Genomic DNA, 25,595 nt, shown 5'->3' on the forward strand with positions numbered 1-25,595 from the left:
CTCCCCTTTCTCTGGCATTCTTTTTTCCCTTCTTTTAAATTATTTCTGTCATTATTTATTATTCATCGGCATAGGTTAGATGGACAACAAAGAAATCAGTATAAACATACAAAATGAAAGTTAATATTTACTAGTATCATCAGTGATGAAGGTATGTTTGATCTGAGAGAAGATTAAGACTAGCCACGGACATAACTGAACTCACGTGATTAGGGCCTGTGCCGGTACCGAAGCACTCACGTGCTGTGCACACTGGGGACACCGTGAGGACTCTGGAGTACATCTAGCTACAGATAGAGGGTTACATATTTTTTAGTTTCTCGTCATGCAAAACACTTTTAACATAAAAAAAAAAAAGTTTCTAGAAGGAAAAAAAAAAAACAAATTAAACCAAAGGACACTCAAGTATAACTGATAGATTGACTTAGCTTTTGCCCTGGAGGTCACTGGTCGCTGAAAGCATTGGTCACTTCAGGAAGAGGAAAGTAGAGATTAAAGATTGGAGAGTCTTTGCTGGAAGAGCAAGAAGATAAGGGCTGGGAAGTCCTCCTGGTTGATTACACAGCTTGTACAGTGATGGGGACAGGACTTATTTGGACTGATCTCAGCCTGTATTGTAACAGCTGTCAAATACTTCAAAAATATATTCCTGAAAGCACCTATCTCAATTTTTTCTTCATTTCTCATTAATTTCAGATAAACAAAAGTTAGCAGTAGATATTTTTATATAAATCTATTAAAACATCTGATAATTCCATGTGCTAAGGTTTAAAATGGCTTTATCCACCAATTTAAAATAGCAAATGCTTATTTCTTTTCCTTAGATGTCAACCAAATGAAGATAAGTATTCTTTTAAAAGCTGCAGTTCTGATTTCATTTTTGGAGAAAACATGGTAGAAAGAGTTTTGGTAAGATTTTTGGCAAATGTTTCTATTATTATACAGGGAGCTGTCACTTCAAATTTCTGGAGACGAATTAATTAAAACAATGTTAAATTGGATTATACTCTGTAACTCTGGGCTCAAAAGCACGTTTTCTTTCTTTAACTGGAAAAATTCTCCTGGGAAGCTAGTTCTAGTTGTTAGAATAATAGACAGCAACTCACAGAGGAAGAGAATTGTATAATTATAACATTATTACTGGTAAGAAATATTAAATAGTTCTTGACTTGTGTTAAACCAAAGGTACCCAAGGAAATTCAAGAATTATCTGTAATAGATAAGCTCAACTGATAATGATATTTTAATATAGTTTTTCAATACCATTCTTTGTAACAAGGTGTATTTAAAATTACTTGTTAATTTTTTCTCATGAATCACAACCCTCTCCTTCAAGCTCTTAGATTGAAAAACATTATTATAACTCTTGGGGTGGGGTAGGGGGTGGCTACTTTACTTCCCTCGGGGAATATACTTGCCAAGTGGAAACCCCTGACTATTATTATCATCATCTTTGTTCAATACTGAGCATCCTCCTGCATAGGGCATTTGTTGCTCTGCCCTACTTAGGGCACATTTTTAAAATAGCATCATCTACAATGGGAAATTATACAGCAAAGTGAAAATTGTGGAGCAAATGTGCCTATGGTTTCATCCTGTCCAACACCTCTTTATACCCTTTCTAGCTTTTACCCAGGCCAGAACCTTGGCTGAGATAGGTCAAGGTAGTAGCTGGCTTGCCTTATGGCTATTAGTTACAATAAATGACCCCAAGGAGGCTGTAGAGATTTTAAAACACATGAAAGGGCTCAGAATAACAAAAAGAACAACTCATGAGGTCAGTTTATGCCAAGATTTTTAGGGCTTCCACAAATTAGTCACTTTTAAGACCTAAATTATTCCATACCTGCATCAGGCTAAACCTCAATTCCAAGAGTATTATCATAGCCTTTTTAATTTAGAGGCACCATTCTGTCACTCCCAAAATGAAGGTCAACTCCTGTAGTCCTAGAGCTGTTGACCCATGCTTTGCACCTGAACCAGGATTGGCCAACTTCCACAGTGATGTTCCAAGCAATATACTTAGGCACATTTGCTCCATAATACTTATTCCTCGGTTTGAAACTAAATTAGTCACAGCTTCTATAAGATGTCACCAACAAAAATAAAATAGTTTCTAGTCCTCAGAGGATCAACCTTAACATTCAACTCAATTTGACAATCATATTGTGTTCTTATGATATATAAAGCATTGGCATTAGTATCAAGTTTGGCTGTATATTAGAATCATCTGTTGAGCCATTAAAGTATTTCTTATACCTAGAAACCTCTGCAAACCAATCAGATTGTAATCTCTGTGGGTGAGCCTGGGTGTCCTCACGTGATGCTAATATACAGCCAGGCTTGAAAACCACATGGGTCAGAGGTTATGCAAAGTGAAAGGAGAAAATGCTCTAGGATGCTTGTAATCTAGTAAAGGGAGACAGAGAGATACCTATGCAAATAAACTACAGTTAGGATTATAGATTTAATTTGAGAAGGTGTCCATGCACATTTCCTATGGGCACTTTAAATTTTATTTACTATAGAACCAGAGCTTCCTATCACTTTAAGTTGATAACATCACTAAGATAGCAGGAACAACAGAGATAACTTGTGTTTGTCCTCTAGCTAATCCTATAATCCTGTGGCCTTGTGACTGGGAACAAGGATATCCTCCTGACTTGTTAGCTGACCATGTGCTTTTAGAGTTAGTCATTAAACTTTCTATGCCTTGGTTTCTATTTTCCTAAAATGGAAATAAGTATACCCATCTATACCAATTTTAACAGAATATCTTGATGTCCGGTTAACTAATGTGAAAGAATTTTAGGTTTATAAGGGAAAAAATGTAAAGCTAAGTTCTGAAGTATCATTCCACTTTTCCCCATTTCGCAGGAGACAATAGTATCTTGGAGGAGAAAATAAGATTTTCTACGAAGATGATTTCTGAGACAGCTTAGTGGGTTCTCTGGATAAATTTAATATTATTATTATTATTATTATTACCATTATTTTAAATGAAGTAGAAAGAGTGAATCGCTGGGAATACTGGGATACCTTAAAACAGAGATGACAGTTGCACCTCCTTCCCAGGCCTCAGGTTAGCCTGGTGGTAGCAGGGCCTGGTGTTAGTGTGAAATAGCCGCTATCTCCTTTGGGGCCTCTTCACTTCCGCATTGTCCCTAGAACTAATCCCACCTGATGTAGGCTGGTGGTAAGTGGACTATGCTTCCTGAGGATCAGAACCAAGGTCTTCAAATGATAGGGAGGAAATTACCTGTTTGGCACATAGGGAGCCCCTCAAAACAGAGCAGTTGGGTTTCTTTGCCCCCATGTTGAAACAGAAGAACAAAAGTATCTTTTGGCTTACTGCAAATGTATGAGAAAAAATTAAATAATATGCCTTTCCCTCCCACCTAGGATACTCAGAAAACCCAGCCACAACTTGAAAATGATTCCAATGCCAAGGAAAAACCATTCAAATCCACTTTAAAATTTCCTATCAACTCTCCAAACTCAAGTAAGAATTATTTCATTTGTAAAACATTTGATACAACTAGTTTATTTCCTGTTTTCCCATGTCATTTGTTTAGTATCTTTAAAGTAAAAAACAAAAAACCGAAAAAACAGTAGTCCAGTATTTTAACATTTATTGGTAAAGATTAAAGCATATAAATATTGTTACATGACATAGAAGGTTTTTAAAATTTTTGAGTAAATGATATGAAGAATCATTACAGAGATTAACCTAAACTCAAACACTGTGGCTTTTTGGAAACATTTATTGTTATAAAAAGCTAAGGAGATCTGTATGTTAATAGTGGCAACAAAGAACAAAGTGGAGAAAATGGGGCCTTTTATGTGTGTGTGTGTGTTTTTTTCTCTCTATTTATTCTCTTAGGACCAGACTCTATTAAAAAGATATCTCTAATTGAATCAGCTGCTGCTTTCTCTTCTAAATCATCACAGAAGTGCTTGCTGGAGAAAATTGATGTAATAACAGGGGAGGAAGCAGAATATAATGTGTTAAAGGTTTGTATATCATGTATTGCTCTTTCGGGTAGCACTTACATACATAGAAGAAAGTTATCATCACCAGGCCATTTGAAAAAAATAAAGGCAGAAATATAGTTTTCAAGAAAACTAAGCTGCTTAAGTAAAAATGTTGGACACTTACAAAGATTAAACCAATATTTTTTTGGATTCTTACATGTGTACATGTAATTTGCAGGAAAATGGGTTGTTGGTCCATTCACATTAGTCCCTTAGGAAGAAGACAGCTCAGGACCTTTTCTTAAAGTAACTTTGACCTGTATTTTATACTTTTCAACCTGCTTTTATAATCAGTGCTATTATCATACGATTTAAAAATTCTACTTACACTGCAGGTTTTAAAATGCTGTTAAGATGAACTGATTTTAGTTCTAAATAGTAAAAGAAATTTGTTTTCTTTCTGAAACTTTTTAAGTTCTGAATTTTATATAAATTAAGAATTTCACATATGTAGCAAACAGTATCACACATGGGATTTTAATGTTGAGTGATCTAGATTTCGGCATGGGCATCTGAAAGGTAATTACTACAACTTAATCATTTTTCAACAAGGCACAGATTTCTCTGTCTTCCTACATCTGTTCTTCCTCAAACTCTCTTCTTTCCTTGTCTCCTCCCCCATGATCTACTGATACTTTTACTATAAAAGTGTCTCAAAGTTTAACTCTCAGATCAGATTAACCCTAGATTTATTGAAGTAATCACCAGGGTGAGGCCCTGGTGTACTATATTTTTAACTAGTAATCTAGGTGATTACTGAACACAATAATATTTGAGAACCATTGATAAACATTCAATTACAGTAGGGTACTCTGGTATCACTTCCTAGTTCTTACGCCATGGACTTTGAAATTTTTTAAGCATACAAATAGTTCCATGATTTCTTTACTTTCAAATAAATTATAGTTCAAATAATGTTAAATTTAAAAGTTGGCGTATATATAGGTATACTATTAAGTGAAAAAGCCAGATACTGAAAGTATGTATGACAGTCTACCCTTTATAGAAAAAAAAGGGGGAGGGGGAACATATGTATGTATCGGCAGGTATATACATACAAATATCTTTGGAAAGATTAACAAAATATTAGCAACAGTGGTTACAATTGCAGGGGGTGGAAATTAGCAGGCGGGAAACTAGGGTTGGGAAGGAACTTCTCACTTTTTTACAGCTTTTTGCTTTTTGATATTTGAACTATTCAAAATTCATGTTTTTAAAAGTTAAATAAAATTTAAAAGCTGATGTACAAATCCTTAACAAAGGTTATTCTTTCCTATGTTACAACATAGGAAAGAATTTGCTTTGAAAAAAAATGTTCTATATATTTGACATTTTAAAAAATTGTCTTTCAGATCAACTGCAAGCTTTTTATATTCAACAAAACAACACAGTCCTGGATTGAACGGGGCAGAGGAGCTTTGAGACTGAATGATACAGCAAGTAGTGACTGTGGAACATTCCAGTCAAGACTAAGTAAGGAGTTATTTTGTAAAGCAAGACACTTTCTCAGGGTAAAGTTTCAAATATAGGGGCATATCCTTTTCTGGAGATGTCTTATAAAATATGTCGATAAATCAGGCTATTGAAAACAGAATTATTTCTAATGTACTATAGGAACCTCCTGTAGTAGGCTCCAACATTAGACTACCGGATTCCAGTTCTGTCTTCTCACTAACTGGTCACCTTTGACAAGTTACTCTGTCATAGCTGTATCAATTTAAAATGGGCATAAGATTAGTCTATGACCTACTAAGCGGTTGTGAGTATTCAGTGAGATAATGCAAGTAGAGCACCTATGACAGAGCCCAGCACACACCTAAATAGTTATCTCATTATTATTTAAAAGAATATGATGCAAATTACTTTAAAAGTAAAAATAGTTTTTCTGAAAGAGAATATTTGCCCTATAATTTACCCTTGCCATTCTAAACATAGTGTGTGGGTTGAAATGCAGGGTCAGTTTCCAAGGAAATAAATGTGTGTGGTTATTGAATCCTGCAGACAGAGTGATGGTTAGAATTGTCAGTCAAATTAAAAGACTCAGGAGGTTTTGGGCATCCAAAAAGACACACTGCCCTTTGTTCAGAGATCCAAACAAGGAATGAACCCAGGCGGAGTTCTGAGTGGAGTAGATAGGTTTGGTTTATTGGTCAATGTTGGGTGGTCAGAGCTGTGGAGGAGACCACAGATAGAAGTTGGATCTAGGTATAAGGACATTTGTTGAGCTTCAGATGTCAAGGTCAAGGAATGGGTAAGGAATAGAATTCAGTGTCTTCAGTCTGTAACTGGCAAACAGGTTTCTAAACAACCCAACCAAGCATTATTTCTAAGGCAGATGCTAGTTGTTTTCTACTCTGGTTTAATTCCACTCCTTCTGCTGTCTGCCAAAAACAAAACCAAAAAACAAACACACACACACACACACACACACACACACACACCAACTTTTCTTTTTATTGTACAGGTAATACATGTTCATTATGAGAGACAAAATATGGATTAATAAAAATAAAAAAATTAATATCACTCATAGGCTTATCTTCCTGTGATAGCCTCTGTTAACAGAATATATTCTTCTGGACTTTGTTTTCTAGGTATATAAATGTATACATATATTGAAAATTTGTGATTCATGGTGTTTATATTGGTTTACAAGCTATTTTTTTCTTTATATAGTAGACCATGATCACCTTTCTTCATCAATAATTATCTTTCTTCAGTATTCTTAATGAGTTTATAACATCTTCAATAGTTATCCCATCATTTATTTAACTAATTCCATTTTCTGAATGCTTAAAGTTTTTATTTCAGTTTTCTCTATTTTAAACAATTCTTTGATAAGTTCTTCAGACTACTAGGTCCTTAAAGGAGTTCTAAAATTTTAATTGTTTTTGATATTATAGTACAAAAGTATAATTACAGTATTTTAAGCTATGAAAAAAAGTCCTTTGACATTGTAAAGCCCAGTTTAAAAACCAAGTTATAATCTAGTCAAATAACAACTTGATAGTGAAAAAACAGTCTGAAAAACAACTAAAAGATTTACTTTGCTTTCAAAAATGGCCAATTCCTTTGGAAGGTTAAGGAATCAACTGTTGTACAGTTTGATATATTCACTTTCCTATTTTAGTTATGCGCAATCAAGGCAGCCTGAGGCTGATTCTCAATAGCAAACTCTGGGCTCAAATGGAGGTTCAAAGAGCAAACCACAAAAATTTACGAATAATGGCAACCGATTTAGAAGACTATAGCATCAAAGTGTTTTTAATTCAGGTAAGTAAAAAATTTCAGTGATCAAGGATTATCCACCCTATTATATTTACAGGTCTCTGCAATTACTAATTTATTTTATTTCTATTTTGTTACAATAGCCTGTATCATTGGCTAAAAAGTTAGCCATTCATTTTTGTTGTTTATAGTCTAACATAAGACCTAAATTTTATATGAAATTTAGAGATTAACACCAAAATCTATAGTAACCAACTGGTACTTTCCCCAAAACATTTGTATTGCTATATTCTATCAAAACTTTACATCCTTCTTTATTATTGAAGTTATGTCAACAATTTTACTGTTACCAAAGGGATTATTGTCAAGATTGGCTCCTAAGATGCTGGCAGAATCCACAGCCTGATGCTTATACTGAATGCTGAAATTGAGAAGGCTTTGAGATCACTGGAATCAATGAGAAATGGAAAAACACAGGGCTAGCTAGGTAAAAGAACCAATCCAACAGCAAATTCCAATTCTAGACATGAGTCAATCTCCAAGGTAACAGGATGGAAGCACAGCTTTAGCTGTCCCCTGCAGAACGAATGCTTGACCTTAAATACAAGACATCCAGGCACAAGAGAGAGAGAGCTGGCAGAAATCAGGACAGAAAAAAGGCTGGGTTTCCTCTGTGGGCTGAGACCCAGAAGACTGGAGGAAACTGAGCATCCAAGTGACTCAGGCAGAAGCTGACAATACAAGTAAATTAGCTTCCATCTAGTAATAGATAAAAAGTTGGCAAATGACCATTGATGAAAAACCAAAGGTTCTATTAACTACCAATATGTGCACTGTTAGGTGTAAGTGATGTTGAGAATTAAGATGTTAGAGTGAGGTGATGCACAAATCCAGTTTACCATTTAGAGAGGTAATGCTTGATTATCTGCTAGGCCAGATGCCCCTAGCTTTGAACGAGTCAAGTAGCCTGCCTGAGACTGAGACTAAGATTGAGACTGTTACCTATAATTAGATTCTGCTGCTCAATATCTGACCCATGCTTTTTAATTTGTAGGATTTTTTTTTTTAGAGATAAGCAAACAAAATGCAAATAAAAATCACCCAAAATTCCACTCCCAGAGATGGTCACCTTTAACATTTTGGTATTATACTATATTTTAATATATGTGTGTGTGTATACATACATATGTACCATACTATATATACTGTATGATCTTTAAGCAAGTTATTTAACCTTCCTTAACCTGATTTTACTCATCTGACAAATAAAGATGATAACAATACACTTTATAAAGTGGTTAAAAAAAGAAAATTTAAAAAGACAAAAATAGTAAAAAACACCAGAAAAAGAGAAAACAAAATAAAGGAGTTAAGAACATTAGATAGCTAATATTTGATCGTGAATACACATATGTAACCTTTTCACTTATCAATGAAAATGAGTGTTTTCGTGTCATTAAATAATAGTTCATCCTTTAAAAATTCTTTTAACAGGTGAAAAAAATTCTGTTCTGTTATGCGCTATAATTTATTACATTAATCCAACTTTGTTAAATACTTAGGTAATTTACTGTTTCATAATTTCTTAAATTTTTTAAGGAGGCCGTGAGAAACTCTAGTATACATACATGTTCTTTTTTTCTTGGAAAAAGGTTTTGACTTGTGTTGACAAATTTCTCTCCAGAAAGACTGAACCAATTTTCATTCGTATCAGTATTTTCTTATGGTACTTCCTAAGAATTATAATTTATTAAAGCAAATTTGTTATTCGAAAAATATATCATTGCTCTTTTGTTTTTAACTTCTTGTTCTGAGTTTCTTAAATGAAAACATCTGAATGAATTTGGCAAAAAGAAATAAATATATTAACTAGTGAAAGGTATATTTAAAATTTAATGTAAGAAAGTCAAAGTAGCAGAATAGTATTTATATTTCAATTACGAATACTCTTTCAATATTTGTTACTAATTAACTTACTAAAGAAAAATTACACCTTGGACATGATATAATATTAAATTAGTTTAGTCAACAAATGTTTACTCAATAACTACTCTGTAATATCTAATGCAATATGAGAAACAAAAATATTTTATTGTATTTATATTTTAGTTTTTTCCCCACAGGTATTTAAGGCAACTTAACACCATGCATATGAAAAAATGTAATTTAAGTTGGCATACAGTTGGTTCAACCTTGAGTTGTTGGCTTTTAACTGTTTGATGGCTCCCTGGAGGGTTAGCAAAAAGAAAATTTTCCCAGATTTTCTTGGAAATTATGATAAGATTAAAAAATGTAAACTACTGCCATGTAACCTTAAAGAGTACAGACTTAGATTACAAAAAAGTTGGATTCAGGTCCCAGCCAATTTGCTGTGTAAATTTAGATAAGTCATTGTACCTTTCTGAGCCATAATTTCCTCATAGGTAAAAAGAAGAGGGAAACAAGTATATGTTGAATACCTATGCTATGTGCTTTTGTTAATACGAACGGAATACATAAAACCACAGTTTTATCACATGGATTGAATTAAATAATCGCAGTCAATATTATACCAACGGTATTGTTACCATGATCTTTTATATTAATAGAAACCGTAAAAATAGTATAAAAAGTATTGAAAGAAGGACTTATGATGTAATACCATATCATAGACTGCTCTAATGAATTCTCCTTTTCCACAGAGCTGTGTGGCTTACAGGGAAAGTGATGTAAGAAAAGTGATGTAAAGGAAATAGAAGTTTTTTTGCCCCCTAACCCTATAATTTTCTACAGTGTAAAATAGTGGAAGAAGGAAGGTCTTTTACAAACTGAAATTCAAACAGAAATTTTAAATCACAGAATTTTACTTTATCAGTTTAAAATGCACAAATTGGGACCTCTTATAAAATCATCCACTTTAGGATTTAGTTTGGTTCAAGATAAATTGACTTTTTACCCAGCAGATTTTAGAGTTATTTCCATTCTAGAATTATGCCATATAATTCCTTCCTTATTAATAGTGAAAGATTAAAAACTCATAAAATGTAGCTATTATTAACTTATTTATATTCCTAACTACTTAGTTTTTCTTGTGCAGGCCAGCCCCAAAGATACAGGATATCTGTATGCAGCAATACATCATCGCCTTGTTGCACTCCGAAGCTTCGATAAGCAGAAAGACGTAAATCAAGCTGAAAGCCAGTCAGAAACAGTCCTCCAGCAATTAAACTGTGACAGCTGTGATGAGGATGAGGATGACTTCATTGAAGTCACTAAAAATAGATCAGGTAAATAACTTTTTTTTTGTTAGGTCAGAAGTTTAAGAAAAATAATCTTAGGCACAATCCTAACCTCCGAAATAAAGTTTTTAAAAGTGGAACTGATATGTTTAAAGTGGGTTGGGTGGAGTTAGAGCCCTAGCTGTTTGAATCTAAGGAGTGGGTTTGAAAATATGTCTTCTATATGTGGCCTTCATTAGGATTTTACCAAAACTCAGCCTCATTATGATGCCTGCATATAAATTGCATAAAAGACCATATTTGCAGTTTAAAATATTACATTGCTACCCTGAAACTAACCATTTATTCATATTTCTTTTCACTTGTTCTCATTCTCCTATTATTGGCTATAGTAAGAGAAATTATAAATACTTGTGATGAAGCCACCAGGCAAATCTGGCTTGAAACACGGAAAACCCTGTTTATTCTCCTTTCGGAATCTTTATTTTCAGAGACTTCCTTTGCCTGGGGCAGAAAGTATTATATCTTTTACTGGGTCAGGATTTGTGAATTGAGCAAGGCTGAAGTGGATCCAGTAGCGAACAGGCTTCTAGGTTTCAGTGCTTATCCTGATAAGCGAATTTAAAATAAAAGTTCATTATTATTTTCGGAGAAAAACATTGTCAAGGAAATAATAAGCACAGCTTTGTTATATAGATGTAGCTATTCTAATAAAGTCATCCAGATATTTTCATTAATATTTTCATTTACCCATAAATTCTGCTCTATGGAGAACTAGGTAATATAGTGTGTTAGCAAGCAATTTTCCAATTTTAAATTATTTTAAATCTCAAAGTTTTAATCATACATAATTAAAAAGCCCATCAAAGACCATGAGCAGAACTTCATGAAATATCTTCCTTTGCCTAATACTACAAATGTAATCAGGAGGAAAAATGCACAAAACATTCACGTCAGGATCGTAAACTGCTTGACTCAGTGAATGAGAGAACTAAGTAAATATTATTTTCCTTGTTATTATTAAACAAATGGCTTATTATTCTTTGAAATGTATATTATCTTTTATATTATTATGTTTATATCATCAACAATAAAATAGGATCTATTAGAAAATGAGTTGGTATCCATTAAAAATGTTAACTTGAAAGAAGGTTTAAATGGCAAAATTCTCATTAACAAATGACCTGTATATAGAATCTGTATTTTATGATATTCCATCTTAGGAAAGAGTAATATGCAACTACCTTTGTACAAGATGAGAAACGATGAAAATAATGCACAGTAAATGGCAGTCATATGATCATCTTCCCCTTCCCTTGCCATTTTTCCCCTCTTTCATTTAGCGCCTTCTCCAGGAGGTGTTGCATACAAATGCTAAATGTTATTAAAGTAATAAAAAGTCTAATTTTTTAAACATTGTTGCCCATGAATTAAGAAAGGGTTTAATGATCTGAAAATGTTTAATGATCTTAAGATTAGGAACATTTCTAAATGTTGCTTATAAAAATATAAATTCTATATATTTCATTTCTTCACCAGTAAGCATATCCATGAATATTCATATTCAGTTGTATTCAGTATTAAATCTAATCTGAATATACCATTGTATAACAAAGTATTTTAAATCTATATCACAGATCCTTCCCGGTGGACTCACAGACAGTCGGTTGCCTGTTCATGAGTGCTACCTACTATAAACATGACATCTGCAAAAAGATTGATCACCCTACTGAAAATGCTAAACCATCCTAACTAAACGAGAAGATCCTATTCATTCCTTGAAGAGTTTTTATTAAAAAGTTCATGAAATATAATTTGTTGGAATTAAAATTTTTCTCTCACGTAGTCTAATAATTCTGAGGTTTTACATTTTAATTATTGTGGAGAAAGTGAAGAATTTAAGAAACATGTGGACTTTGGAAATTCAAAATTTATTATTTTTGAAGAAGTTAATTTAGAATAGGATTTGATAACTAATTTGGACTATTCATCACATTGATGGATATAAAAGTTATTTGATAAATATCTAATTGAAATATTTATTTTTCAATCATACATTGGCCATAAAACCAATATTTTACAAAATTTTCAGTCATCTCTTTGAAAACCACTATAACTGCCTAATAACATTTCATTTAATTGTGTTTTCTTCTGGGAAATGTGTATTTTTATTTAGCCTTGGATTTCCTTCCTTTAAAGAGAGTATTTGTTCTTGGACTTGTAGCCATTGTACCTTGTATATTCTTGACTCACAGTCAGTATCTAATAGTTGTTGAAGGAGTGAACAAAAATACATTACCTATGTACCAAAACACTAAATATACAAAAAGTAAAATATGTTAACTTGTTCTTTGCTTTATTTACAAAATTAAATTATTAATATTTGAGGTGTGACTATATAGAGACTTTTTTTTTTAAATCATATAGCTAAATGATTTTTTTCTACATGCCATTATCATGGTAGACTACAGTAAGTTCAACAATCACACAACAGACTTTGATGCTCTTTTGATTTTTGTTTCAGAAACAATGAATTACACTAGAAAATTAGTCTCAGTACTGACTAGCTATGTTTCATTTTTTAGTCCAGTTTGATCACTTATGGCTTCAAAATGACTTTTGATCATGAGCCCTAAACGATTCCTGTTAGAGGCATCTTAGTGTGCTTGGGCCACCATAACAAAATATCACAGACTGTGTGGCTTAAACAACAGAAATGTATTTCTTACAGTTGGAGGCTGGGAAGTCCAAATTCAAGGTGCTGGCAAGGTAGGTTTAATTATGAGGCCTCTTCTCTTTGTTTGTGGGGGAACCACCATCTCACTGCATGCTCACATGACCTCTTCTTTGTGAGAGCGTGGAGGGAGAGAGCGCGAGAACAAGCTCTCTGGTGTCTCTTTTTATAATCTCATTATATCAGGGCCCCACCACCATACCTTCATCTAACTCTAATTACCTACCAAAGCCCCATCTCCAGATACCATCACGTTGGGTATTAGGGCTTCAACATATGAATTTTGCAAGAATATAAACATTCAATTCATAACAAGGGGACAAGAGTCACAATTCCAAAATGATTTCTGAAAATATTTTGATATTCGAAAACTATGGCATTGGAAGTTATTATAATATCTGGTAAATGTTTAGCCTAATAAAGACATGAATGTTTTAAAAAATTAGACAATTGCCGAAACTTTTAAATTTCTGCTAATCTAGTGGATATAAGACTATTTCGCTATATCTTAATTTGTATTTTTTCTGATTCCTAATAAGGTAGCGTATCTTTCAGATGTTTATTCACTCCTTGTGTTTCTTCTAAGAAATTCCTGTTCACAATCTTTGCAAAGATAATCATGTCATTTTCTCCTTTTAGTGGCTTCTTCGCATACATAAGATACGAGCCAAGTTCCTAAGCATGGCTATAATACTTTCCATCTCTTTTGCTCTGTCTACCTCTCTAGCCTCACCTCCCACTGTTGCCTGCCTCTCTCTAAATTCTCTAGGAATACAGAACTGCTATTTCGTTACTCCATATCTTGTGAAATTCCTTTCTCATTGTTGCTGAGTCTGGCTAATATCTATTCATTCTTTAAGGTTAGGCTCATGACATTTCCAGAAAGATTTCTCTAACTCCTCTTAAGCTGTTAAGACTGATTCCTCCACATTCCTATAGCATTCTGTATGTAACTTTATAATTACATAAACTTTGTTACTTTAGGGAGAAGACTACCTTTTATTTATCATTTTATCTTCCAGTGTTTGACTCATAGTAGGCAATCAAATATAATTTGATCTCGAATGACATGTGTTGTGTATATAAGGCTCAACAGGAAGATAGAAATAAGGGTTTGAAGCTCACTCAGGAAACAGTTTGGGCTAAAGATACTGGTAGTAGCTAAAGTCATGGAAAGGGAAAGGGGCTAATATTTGCTAAGTGTATACTTTGTAATGGGCACATGGACATATATTTACAACTTTACAAGGTAGCTATTACACTTCATACAGGAATAAGTAGAACAAAAAAGGTTAAGTAACTAGTCCAAGGTTGACAAAGTAATAAATGGTGAAGCTGGGTTTGAATCAAAGTCTTTTTAAATCTAAAGTGCAAATACTGGATGAACTCATGCAGAAGAGTGAAGGGGAGGACAGAGAGAGAGAGAGAGTGCACACGAGAGTAAGCATGAGAGAAGAGAAGAAAAAGGAGGGGGGGGAAGGGAAGAGAGGGATAGATCCTGAAGGGATAGATCCTGAAGACAAGCTTAGAAAGAACCCAAAAAGGGAACAGAGAGATGGGAGGGATACTATCAGGGATTTGGTGTGTTGGAAGCCGTAGTAAAAAAAAAATCAAGAGGTAATGATAACCATTTCAAATGCTGCATAAAGATCAAATTATTTAAGGACTGAATAATGTCTTCTGAGTTTATAATCAGATTTTTGGTCACTTTGGAAATAGTAGTATGGAGTGAAATGGTTGGGAGAAATGATTACAACTGGTTTGGGAATGAACAGGAGGCAGAAATGCGGCAATGATGAATAGATTACTCTTTCAAAAATCTTAGCTTTAAAGGGAAGACAGACAACATGCAAAATGTTAGGACTTAGAAAGTTGGTTTACATTTTTTTCAGATGTCATAAATATGAGCATGTTTAAATAATAGGAAAAACTAGTAGAAAGGGAGAATTAAAGATATATTAAAGAGGATAAGTTGCCTTCAATATGCTCAACATTCCTAAGCTAGATCAATAGTCATGAAACACTTTTAAGATTCCTCTTACCAGTTAAAAGCCCACAAAACGCTAACTACTACCTACAGAATAAAGTCCAAATACTAACGGTCTTAACCCCTCACACTTGCCTCACTTTTTCAACCTTATCTCACCATCTGGAAATGCTCCCCTTGCCCAGACTTCTCCACCTCCTCAGAGACTACACACCCTCTTTCCTCCCTTTGAGCTGTTTTTTGGTGATCAACAAGGGCCACGACCAGTCCCACAGGGCCCCATGCTTCGATGGGGCCAGTGCTCTGCATACTGCTTTGTTGTCTTGCAATTCTTAACAACCTCTGAACAAAGGGCTTCGCACGTTCTTTTAATACCAGGCCCTGCAAATTATGCAGCCACTCGTGGGTCAGTACCCTCAGACCCTAGCTCAGCGTTATAAATATCCGCCATCCAATATGCGTTGGTTGAATGAACGAACAAAGCAACTAGTCCCATGAGCAATAATGAAAAGGTCTAGACTTATGTGGTCTAGACTCATGTGCAATAATGGAAAAGGACAGTACCCCAACAGGGAAATGTGCAACACATGCCTTCCCGCCAGGTGCTCAAAACCCCACCCACAGTTCCGGCGCCGCCTCAGATCGGTTCCAGCTGGATTCTTTCCGGCAGCTCGAACACCAAATAGAATCCCAACGCTTCCGCTGGCTGCAGCCAATTCCCGCAGCTCTTCGGGTTCCGAAACCGCAGCGGGCTCTGATTGGCGGACAGAGTCGGGCGGGGGCTGATTGGCTGACAGAGTTGCGGGCGGGAGAACGCCCGCTTGGAAGGGGGTGGAGCGAGAGGCTGTCCCCCGGGCGGCGAAGCGGCCACTGCGCAGGCGTCGATGGAAACGGATACACACCCAAACAAAACCCACCACCCTGAGGCCTCCGGCTCTTCTCCGCCCACCTTTACCTCCGGTGGGCGCTCCCCTCTCCCAATCGCCCGGCTTTCCCCGCCCCCGTCAACGCCTGGGCACGTCCCCCTCGCGGCGCGGGCCACGCAGGGCCCTGTACTTAACCTCTGGCCAGCGGGCGCGAAGTTAGAGGCCGGGACGGCGCGCGCGGCGCGGGTACCTGGCGGCCAGGAGCGGGAGCGGGAGCCCGGGCCTGCAACGTCCGCCGGGCGGACGATGACTTGCTACCGAGGCTTCCTGCTGCGCAGCTGTCGTCGCGTGGCGGGCGGCCGGGCGGCGGCGCTGAGGGGCCCGGGCGCGGGAGGCCCGGCCGTGCGGCCGCGGCTCGGCGGTGACGGCGGCGGCCGGCGGCACCTGGGGCAGGGTCAGTCGCGCGAGCTGGCGGGCTGTGGCAGCCGCCCCGACGGCGGCTTCCGCCCGTCCCGGGTGGTGGTGGTGGCCAAAACCACCCGGTACGAGTTCGAGCAGCAGCGGTACCGTTACGCGGAGCTCTCGGAGGAGGACCTGAAGCAGCTGGTGGGTCTCGGCGGCCTCGCGGTTGTGTTTGGGCTCGGCCCGGCCGCGGGACGACCCTCCTTGCTGAGGCGCCCTAGATGCTCTGCCCGCCCCGCTCGCCGTCCCCTTCTCGCTCTGGTTTCGCTCGTAGGGCCTCCCCCCACCCCTTTGTGTGTGCGAGAGAGAGAAAATGAGGAGGGAGGAGGTCTGTAGTGTTCGTGCAGAGACCCCCGAGGCAGGGACGTCTGGAGGAAGCCTTGGGTGGGGGAAGAGAGGTACCACAGTCGGTTTAGGGATTTATTTCTGCCCTCGCCACCCCTATCCCCTTGTTGGGAATAACTGCTCCAGGAAAGGTGGGCCGGTGACTGAAGTCTGGGAACGGCTCCCCAGGCCACCCGAGAAAGGGGCGCGCCTCTGCAGGCAGGGCGAAGGTACCGCGGACACACCCCCTTTTACTCTGCAGAGCTGAGTCCTGGGACACTCCAGAAAGCCGGCCTGGGCGAGCCTTTTCCATGCAGGAACAAAGTAGTCAGACAAAGTTCTAGCAAGCACACGTGTCTTTGGTGCTGGGAAGAGCAAAGGAGGAATTTGTGTTATTAAGTAGAAAGGTCACGATAAAGGGAGACAAACTTGATAATTATGAAATAAAGAGCCTACGTCTATAATGTAGCAGTACCTCTACAGTAGACATTTGATATATGTACTTATTAATATTTTTGCAAGGCATATAAATCTATCCAAGGAAGAAATCCTGAATATTATCCCCCTTCCCTCTCTTTTTGAAATTTGTGCTCTCATCTCATCTGCCAACTTTAGGAAAAGGAGATACTACCATGAACAATATGTCCAGAAAAATCTCCATTGGAAATCTCTAATTGTTGACACTGCAACAAAGGGCTTTGGAATTAATTGTAACCATAATTTTGTAGAATTCTATGCAAGAGCAGACAGCCTAGTCTAAACTGGTTTGTAATTTTCAATTTCTTTTTGGTAATATTTTATAGAGGTATCCAAATAAAGTTGTAAATCATTTTTGCTTAAGTACTGAATCTGTTTTCAGAGTTAAACTTTTTGATTCTTTAATGAGTTAATTGAAGAGAGGCCCTGCATTCATCTGATGGTACTGCTAGGTACAGATTTGTTTTTGCCTTTCTCTAAAGGTTTGAAGGTAGCAATTTATAGAAAAAAAGTCGCCTTATTTAAAGAGTAAAACAGTTTTAGCAGGAGTTTGGAGTAAAGTGTGTTAGGGTGTGAAATTTGAGGTGAGTCAGGGAATAATGTCAAGCAGGTGTTTCTCTTCTGGGAAAGGTATATCCCATGGTTGTACTTCACATTTTGTAAGATCTGCTTTCTAGAAACTCAAATGCCATATGCCCATGAATGTGTTCTTTTACAACTTTATGGAAGCCTCTCAGCAGTGTAAAATAGTGCACTTGATTGGAATGTTCAGAGTGTAGGGGTCAGGAGTTTGGAGTTCTAGGCTCAGGTTCTGTATGCTTAACTTCCATCCTTTGAGTCTTAATTTCTCTGGGCCTCATGGGTGAAAACAATGATTTTTGTGTGGTACTTTTATTTTTCAAAACGCTTTCACCTAAGTTTCAGTATGTGGAATTCTAGGGTTGGACTGCAGAGTCTCCAAGGCCCCAGCAGGGCTGGCATTTTGAAACTGGGTAGTTTTATTAAGGCCTCAAGAAAATGGGTGGCATCTAAATTAGATTAATTAATTCTTAGGCCTCCTAATGAGATTGACACTAATCAGAACTTTTAACATGTAGTCAAATCAGTAAGTCTAAAAATTGAACTGCCTAGTGGACTCAGTATCCGAAGAGAAATCTCTAACAGGTAAATATTTGTCTATCACTAGGTAATGCTGTTCAGGATAAGAAAACTTGAAAGTAAAACTTCTGGGCTACAGAACATAGTTTCGAAATAGTTGTTGTCCTTCCAATTAAACTTTATTGGGTTAGTTCGTTACTGATTTGAGTTTTACCATTTATATTAAGGCCAGTATTCAAAATGAAGTAGTAGCATTAAGTACTCCAGACCAGAGATCAGGAACAGGCTGAATAATACTAGGCCATGTGAAGTTGTCCTAAAATAAGATTCTGTATTAGGAATGGGCAGATAATTAATATTTTTGCTATTCGTGTTGGAGGTAAAAGATACTAAGGTATAAGAATCATGTGAATTGGGTATAAAAGAAAGTGGGTTAGTGCTTACTGTAGTCTTTGCACCATGGCTGCTTTGTCTGTAGTGTCATGGTAACCTGAAGTTTATCAGAAGGTTCTCTTTTTCGGTGGCGGTTGTGGTGGTTTTGTTGCAAATAGATCTCTGTTAGGTTGTTTGTTAAAATGCAAATGGAAAATAAGGGATAGAGTGCAGGTATAATTTTATATCGTGAAGCCTCATGGTTTTTTAACTTTGTAGAAACGTAAACAAATGGAGGAAACACTTAGTTGATAAAGAATGTACAAAATAGGTTTATATCTTTCAAACTGTCAGAGTTTGACTTTAAGTTACTTTCTTATTGGTTACATTGCTTAGTGTTTAAATCTTGATTTTTTTTTTTTTTTTTTTTTTTTTTTTTGCATAACTGATGAATGACTTCTCTTGTGAATGGAAAATTCCTAGTCAAGGACTTTACCTCTATGGCTAGTGATTGTGCAAGGACTAATTAAACTGTTACAATTTACTCATAAGAGATGTAGCTTTTGGCAAATGTGGGACTTTATTAACAGGGTTCAAGAGACTCTTAGAAGTTTAGGTGAATCAAAGCGGATTGGAAAGGTTTTGACATCATAAACATGCCTTATTAGCCAAAAAGAAGGTTTTATTTAAAAATATTTTGACACATACCAAATAAGAAATGATCGGTTTCTACCTTCCTCTCCCCTAACTCCAAGCCTTATAACCCCAGATGCAACCCCTTTTAATGGTTTCTATTTATAGTTTAAAAAAAATTATTTTCAGAACAGGATAGAATAATTTTATTTAGCAGTCCCTCTGTCATAGGATTAAACTCTTCCTTGTTCTTAGCAGATTCGGAAGCTGTAGTTCTTTGGATGTTGTTTCCCTTACTCTGCATAGCTTAGATTGTAGTTCTTGGGCAGGTGATACTTTTGCCATGTGGTGTGCGATGAGTGTAGTGTTTGCAATGCAAATATTTATCAAATTAAAGAACATGATCTGGAGTACTCCCAGAGCTTTCTAACGGAAACCTCACTCTGCTCAAATCTTGTAGACACAGGCACCAGAGTGGCCTATCTAAAGTGAACATCTGGCAATTTTGCTCTTCTGTAAAAGCTCTCATAACCTGTAGAATCACCTAGGAAATTAGTTAACATGCAGATGCCTGAACCTTAGCTCCCCCGTGAGATTCTGATTCACTTGGTGGAGAACTCCCAGACTCTGCCTTTTTGATAACCACACCCTTAAGACTGCTAACTAAGCATTTTTTTAAACAAGCCTTCCAGGTTTGCAAGTGATCTCTGGATCACACTTTGAGAAATACTACTGTAGGTGAACCTTCATGATCCTTAGTGCCAAACAAGGCCTTTCATGAACTAGCGTTTCTCAACCTGGTGGATTTCATTTCTGATTATTATTCTGTTTCCTTCCAGAAATAATTTATACATACAAATCAGCACAGTGACGTTTTCTTTGTCCTATCCCTTTTTGCTCAAAGATAACATTCATTTAAGCTATTCTGCGTCATGTTCTTTCTTTAGTAGTATGTGAAGTATTTCATTGTGTGCAGATGCTGTAATTTATTAAAATACATTCTGTAAAGAATAATATTTGTGCTAATTCCTACATGTGTGAATCAAGCTCTAAGATAAATACTGAAAAGTAACCTTCATCCTCTAGCCAATTTCCGTTTTTCCTTGAGATCGGGTTCAGACATTACTCTCACTCTCACAGGAAGCCATTATTGGTAATCTTGTGCTCCTTTCTGGCCACCAAGGTTCTGTTAGGTATTCTTCACTGTCTCTTCATAATACTTATGTTTTTGAGCTTGCCACTTTAGAGTATTTGTGAATGTTTTCTTCTCTAGGCTCGAAGACAAGGACTATAAAGTGTAACTATAAGTAGTCCTTGGGAATACAGAGAAGGGAGAAAATAGTTTGGGGAAGGGCAGGAATGAAGGGCGGAAAAGAAGATCTTTAAATAATTTGTTTTTAACTATTAAGTAGACCTTTTAATAATCTTAAAGTTTAGGTCTTTAGTTATGAAATATTTCTACTACATAGAGAAATTTCAGCAAGTTGACACCTGTTTATCAAACTACCTAGATGTAACATATTTATTTTGCCATATTTACTTCAGATATTTTAAAAAGAAATGTGGTTATAACTAAAGCCCCATTTTTCCAGTTTTCCCCTTCCCTGTCTCCTCAGAGGTAACCACTAGCATAAAGTTGTTATATATACTTTTCATATGCATACGTTATATATTTATTGATAAGACTGTCCATAAAGTGTATATTGTTTTGTGTGTATAAAAAGTTACATCAATAATATATTTTTAAAAATAATGTGCCTAGTCTACAGAAATTTGCTTTTCTTCATTATAGATATTAAAACTTATCTATGTTGATTTGTATTCATTTTAACTGTTGTATAGTATTCCACTGTTTACATAATTAGGTTTCCAATTTTTTCAGTTTCATAAAATGCTGCAATTAGAAGTACAAATAGTTTTTCCATAAGCATCGATTGACTTCCTGATTTCCCATGTCCTTATCATTACTTGGTAGACTTTAATATTTTTGCCAATGTGATGAGAGTGAAATGGTATCTTTTAATTTTAGGATATTTGAATTGAATATTGAAGGAAGAGAAATAATTTATATGTGGAGAGAAGACAGTACTAGCAAGATAGTGGGAAAGTTCATCTTCTGCCAACAAAGAGAACTCAGATGTTTTTGACTGTAAGCCACAGTCAAAAATTTTACATGATGACTTAGTACATATACTCATATTTGAAATAAAAGATAACATGAAACAATTTAGTTTTGTTACATGTAGTATAGTTTATTTTCTCTTTAATAATGCTGATTGTGATCATTAGATTTATGTGGCAACATTGTAATGGTTGTTTGAAAATCATTGCTCAAGAGTAAGTATATTATTAACTTTAAACAAGTTGGCTGGACCTTATAAAGGGTGTGATGTGAAGGAGTTGCTTTTATCTTGTGGTGGTTTTCAATTTGTAGCAGCAGAATACAACCCTCTCTCAGCCCTACTCTTTTCCTACAGGGGTGAAGTGATAGGGTCAATTTTTTTGAATCTTTAGTATCTGGGAGAAGTATGACAACAGGCTTCTGGTAGTGGTTAGTACGGGGATATTTACAGTACCCAAATAGGATTTGTCTTATTCCCCAGTACATGTTCTATATTGTCCAAACCAAAAATTGGTATAGGATAAAAATCTGGACCAGGAATTGAAATATGAGGACCAGTTACTCTTAAGTTTTATTTATAGCAGTCGTTAGAAGCAGTAAATTTGATGAGATTATTCTAATACATTGTACATTTGAATTTTTCCTCATTGTCCTTAGTTTCAGTACCCCCATTTAACGCATTTGATTGATCACAACTAATGTTTAAATGAACACAATAGGCACTCATATTTGAATAAATTTAAAATTTTAGAGCTTAATTTCTAGCTGTGTAAAGTATTCACTCTCAGAGTGGCCTCATGAGTTGTAATTATTATGAAAAAATAATATAGCATAGTAACTAATCTGCTAGAAAATCAGGGCTTGATATTGAGCGTATTATTTCAAATCTTGTTAGATATCCAGAGAAAGACGTCAAATACCAGTTGGCTACATTTATTGGGAGCCCAGCCCTAAAGATAGACTAGGGTTAGGGATAGCAATTGGGAGCCTTTGGCATTAGGTTAGGGATAGCAATTGGGAGCCATCAGCATAGTGATCTGTTTTAATGAAAGCATTAAACTAGAATAAGGAAAGAGTAGGGAAGAAAAGCATTGTGTTCCATTTTCATTGAGAGGCATTTAGTGCAGTTTAGTTAATTGGCAGTTGGATCATGATTCCAATAATCTGAATGTTAATGCTATGTTCACTCATATTCAGAAGTACTAAAAATAGTTTTTCAAACCTGGCTTATGTCGATTTGTTGATTAAATGAAAGATTATCTAATTATTTGTCACTGCTATCCTTTAAAAAAAATTCTTGTCATTGGTTTGCTGTGTCTAGATGTAATGAGACTAATGTCTAGGCATTATTAAACTGTATCTTTGTGAGTTACCATCTATGTATTATTTTCAAATAGCTAAATAGGTCAGTCTTCAGCTACTCTTTTTAGGAGCATGCATTTCCTTTTAGATTAATATGCTAAGGACAAAACCATTTAGAAACTCTTAATCCATTCTATGGTCATGCTACCCTGAACAAGCCCGATCTCGTCTCATCTCGGAAGCTAAGCAGGGTCGGGCCTGGTTAGTTCTTGGATGGGAGACCACCTAGGAAGACCAGGTGCTGTAGGCATAAAAAATTTAAAAATAGGGATTGTAAACTGACAAGGTCCTTGAAATCTGTGAGGTCAACCAACGGTAGCCTCGCCTAAAAAGAAAAAAAAAAAAAAGAAGAAACTCTTAACCCAGTACTCGTAAACAGAAGATTGGGAAGATAAGTATTAAAACTTTAGCACAAATTATCCCAGGGCAAAGATTATATGTAATTAAAATTCTCTTTTTGTGTGCATCTTCTGTGTTGTATTACTTTTATAACTTTCTTTAAAAAGTACTTATTATTTAAAATGCTATCTAAAAATTGTTTTTACTTTATAATTTGGTAAGTAATCATTTAAAACAAAACATTTAAGATTTTATTTTGGACAAGTACTTGAAAAACTGATTTTTGTATCACGAAGAGGCAAGAGGCAAGATATAAGGGAATTTGGAGAAGGAAAGAAAATATCATGCCTTTTAATTTTAGCATTTACTCTAGTGGACAAATTTCCTACTTAATTAGATGGACATTCATTCAGGATATTTCTAAACTTCCCTCCCAACATTTTACTTTATGGATTATTCAGATGACACTTTAAAAGGGGAATATTAAAGGTAAGATAGTGACATTATAAAATGTCACTTAAATAGACTAGGAAGGACAATTCTTGAAGGATATATTTCTTTAAAAGTTGTCCATTCTGAGGTAGCTAACTAGTCATTTGTTTGGATTGCATAGGGTAAATACCAAATAGAGTTCATAAATCTAACACAAGAGAGCTGCAAATCCAAGTGGAACAAAGGTCAGCTAACTGCCTTTTATAATAGTTTATCTTTGGCATTCAAGTAGCCATATGCAATGTGTTAAAAATCCACGTAAATAAACATTCAAGCTGTAAAACATGAAAATTAAGAGATTCTGTTGACTACATGATTCAGGAAACAATGCGGTATTTGGTATTAAAACCAGTTATGATTTTCTGAAATCAGACTTTCTAGTAAAGTTTAAGTGTTAAAGTTTCACAGGTCATCATTAAAATGTGCCTTCAAAAAAAAAAAGCCCATCGTATTTTATATATGGCTTTTTAAAGAAATATGTTACAATATCTAATATACATCATGTAATAAGACAAAATTTGTTTTATTTTTATGTAGCTTGCATTGAAAGGCTCTAGCTACAATGGACTGCTTGAACGACATCATATTCACACCAAAAATGTAGAGCATATTTTAGATAGTTTACGGTAAGTCTCTGGGATTGGATTTTGGTTGGGCTTTTGTATTTAGAAAGTCCAATTTTTCTTTTTACTAGCGGCTAATCGTTAGATTTTAAATAAAGATTGCCATTAAAACTCATTTTAAGAAAATTACATTGTGGTTAATGGACTTGATATTTTATGTTTCTAAGGAAATTGTTGTATTGAAAATTTCAGATATTTTGAGTTATTATTTGGTCTGCCTGAGAAGTGTCTTTCTACAAAGAGTTAGTTTTGTACACAACAGGCTTCAACTTTTGTGTAATGTTTTCTTTAACAGAATACTCCACTATACGGATGTTCATTATAATTTTCAAATGTCTGAAAATCACCCTTATAGGAACTTCAGTTAATTTAGGACTAAATGTAGTCAGTAAGTTTATGTGTATACAAGAGAATCAGTGTGACAACATTGCAAATTAAAAAGTGTTTTAGTCACTTTTAGTGTCTGGCACTCAATATTTGTTGGATTTTAAATAATAGTATTATAATAAAAAATTGTCTCTCAAGGTGTTAGTCTTCTAGGCCATTTTTGTATTAATGAATTTTAGCATCAGAAGTAGAGAGCATGAAATTCTCATCGATATTATTATATGTCAGCAGCTATAAAAGATGTTTTTAAAGAATACTCATGCCTCCTGACTTAATAATTGGCTGTTGTAATTAAAAGAAAAAGAAGCTTAACCATACAAAGCTAAACATAAATTTGTTTATAAAACAAAATTGTTTATATCTCCATTGTAGTAATGTGCTTCTCAGAAAACATACTCCTTTATATTATTAGTGGAAATTTGATATAACCTTTACTTTTTATTTTAGGAATGAGGGAATCGAGGTTCGTCTAGTAAAGAGGAGAGAATATGATGAAGAAACTGTTCGATGGGCAGATGCTGTGATAGCTGCAGGAGGTAATAATTTTACAGAGGCAAAGATGTTGGAGTACAGAGATGATGTTTAATGCTCATCTTTCCAAATACTCTATGGTCAAGCTATAGTGAAGCCTTCAGAATCTTGCCAGGAGACAAATTTTGGGGTTTTTAGGATCAGATTTCAAAAGATCTGCTTTACATGACATTTTGCTTTTTTAGTGAATGATGTTACTGTGAGGTTCCTTGCATTTATTTCTCTGTGTCTATTTAAAGTATACATTTAACTTCAAATATTCAAAGGATTAATTGTAACTGCATTTTGGTTTATTATGCAAGTCT

The 25,595-nt window shown here is 35.6% G+C and overlaps 2 protein-coding genes and 1 pseudogene across 8 annotated transcripts in view; all 3 read left to right on the forward strand.

Annotated features, from left to right (window-relative positions):
• RANBP3L (RAN binding protein 3 like) overlaps window positions 1-12,818 on the forward strand; it is a 100,983-nt gene extending 88,165 nt beyond the window's left edge. For 4 of the 5 annotated variants that reach the window (XM_036225523.1, XM_036225522.1, XM_016142461.2 and 1 more), the window contains 7 exons: window positions 825-909; window positions 3,403-3,502; window positions 3,884-4,014; window positions 5,388-5,508; window positions 7,166-7,308; window positions 10,340-10,529; window positions 12,119-12,387. In XM_036225523.1, coding sequence (XP_036081416.1) covers window positions 825-909; window positions 3,403-3,502; window positions 3,884-4,014; window positions 5,388-5,508; window positions 7,166-7,308; window positions 10,340-10,529; window positions 12,119-12,162 — 814 coding nt within the window. In that variant the 3' untranslated portion in view covers window positions 12,163-12,387. Of the gene's footprint in view, window positions 1-824; window positions 910-3,402; window positions 3,503-3,883; window positions 4,015-5,387; window positions 5,509-7,165; window positions 7,309-10,339; window positions 10,530-12,118 lie in introns of all 5 variants that reach the window. The other variant, XM_036225521.1, reaches the window with a different exon arrangement.
• A 3,223-nt stretch (window positions 12,819-16,041) lies between these two features.
• Window positions 16,042-25,595, forward strand: part of NADK2 (NAD kinase 2, mitochondrial) — a 35,360-nt gene continuing 25,806 nt past the window's right edge. The window contains exons 1-3 of one of the 3 annotated variants that reach the window (XM_016142460.2): window positions 16,042-16,162; window positions 24,287-24,375; window positions 25,207-25,295. Coding sequence is in view for 2 of the 3 variants with exons in the window: in XM_016142458.2 (XP_015997944.1) it covers window positions 16,375-16,674; window positions 24,287-24,375; window positions 25,207-25,295 (478 nt within the window). In the remaining variant the exon portion in view is untranslated. Of the gene's footprint in view, window positions 16,163-16,208; window positions 16,675-24,286; window positions 24,376-25,206; window positions 25,296-25,595 lie in introns of those variants that run through there. The other 2 variants (XM_016142458.2, XM_016142459.2) reach the window with 2 other exon arrangements.
• On the forward strand, window positions 23,050-23,168 carry LOC118607357 (annotated as a pseudogene).

The sequence above is a fragment of the Rousettus aegyptiacus genome, unplaced genomic scaffold (genome assembly GCF_014176215.1).
Source record: "Rousettus aegyptiacus isolate mRouAeg1 unplaced genomic scaffold, mRouAeg1.p scaffold_m13_p_8, whole genome shotgun sequence".
Classification (NCBI taxonomy): domain Eukaryota; kingdom Metazoa; phylum Chordata; class Mammalia; order Chiroptera; family Pteropodidae; genus Rousettus; species Rousettus aegyptiacus.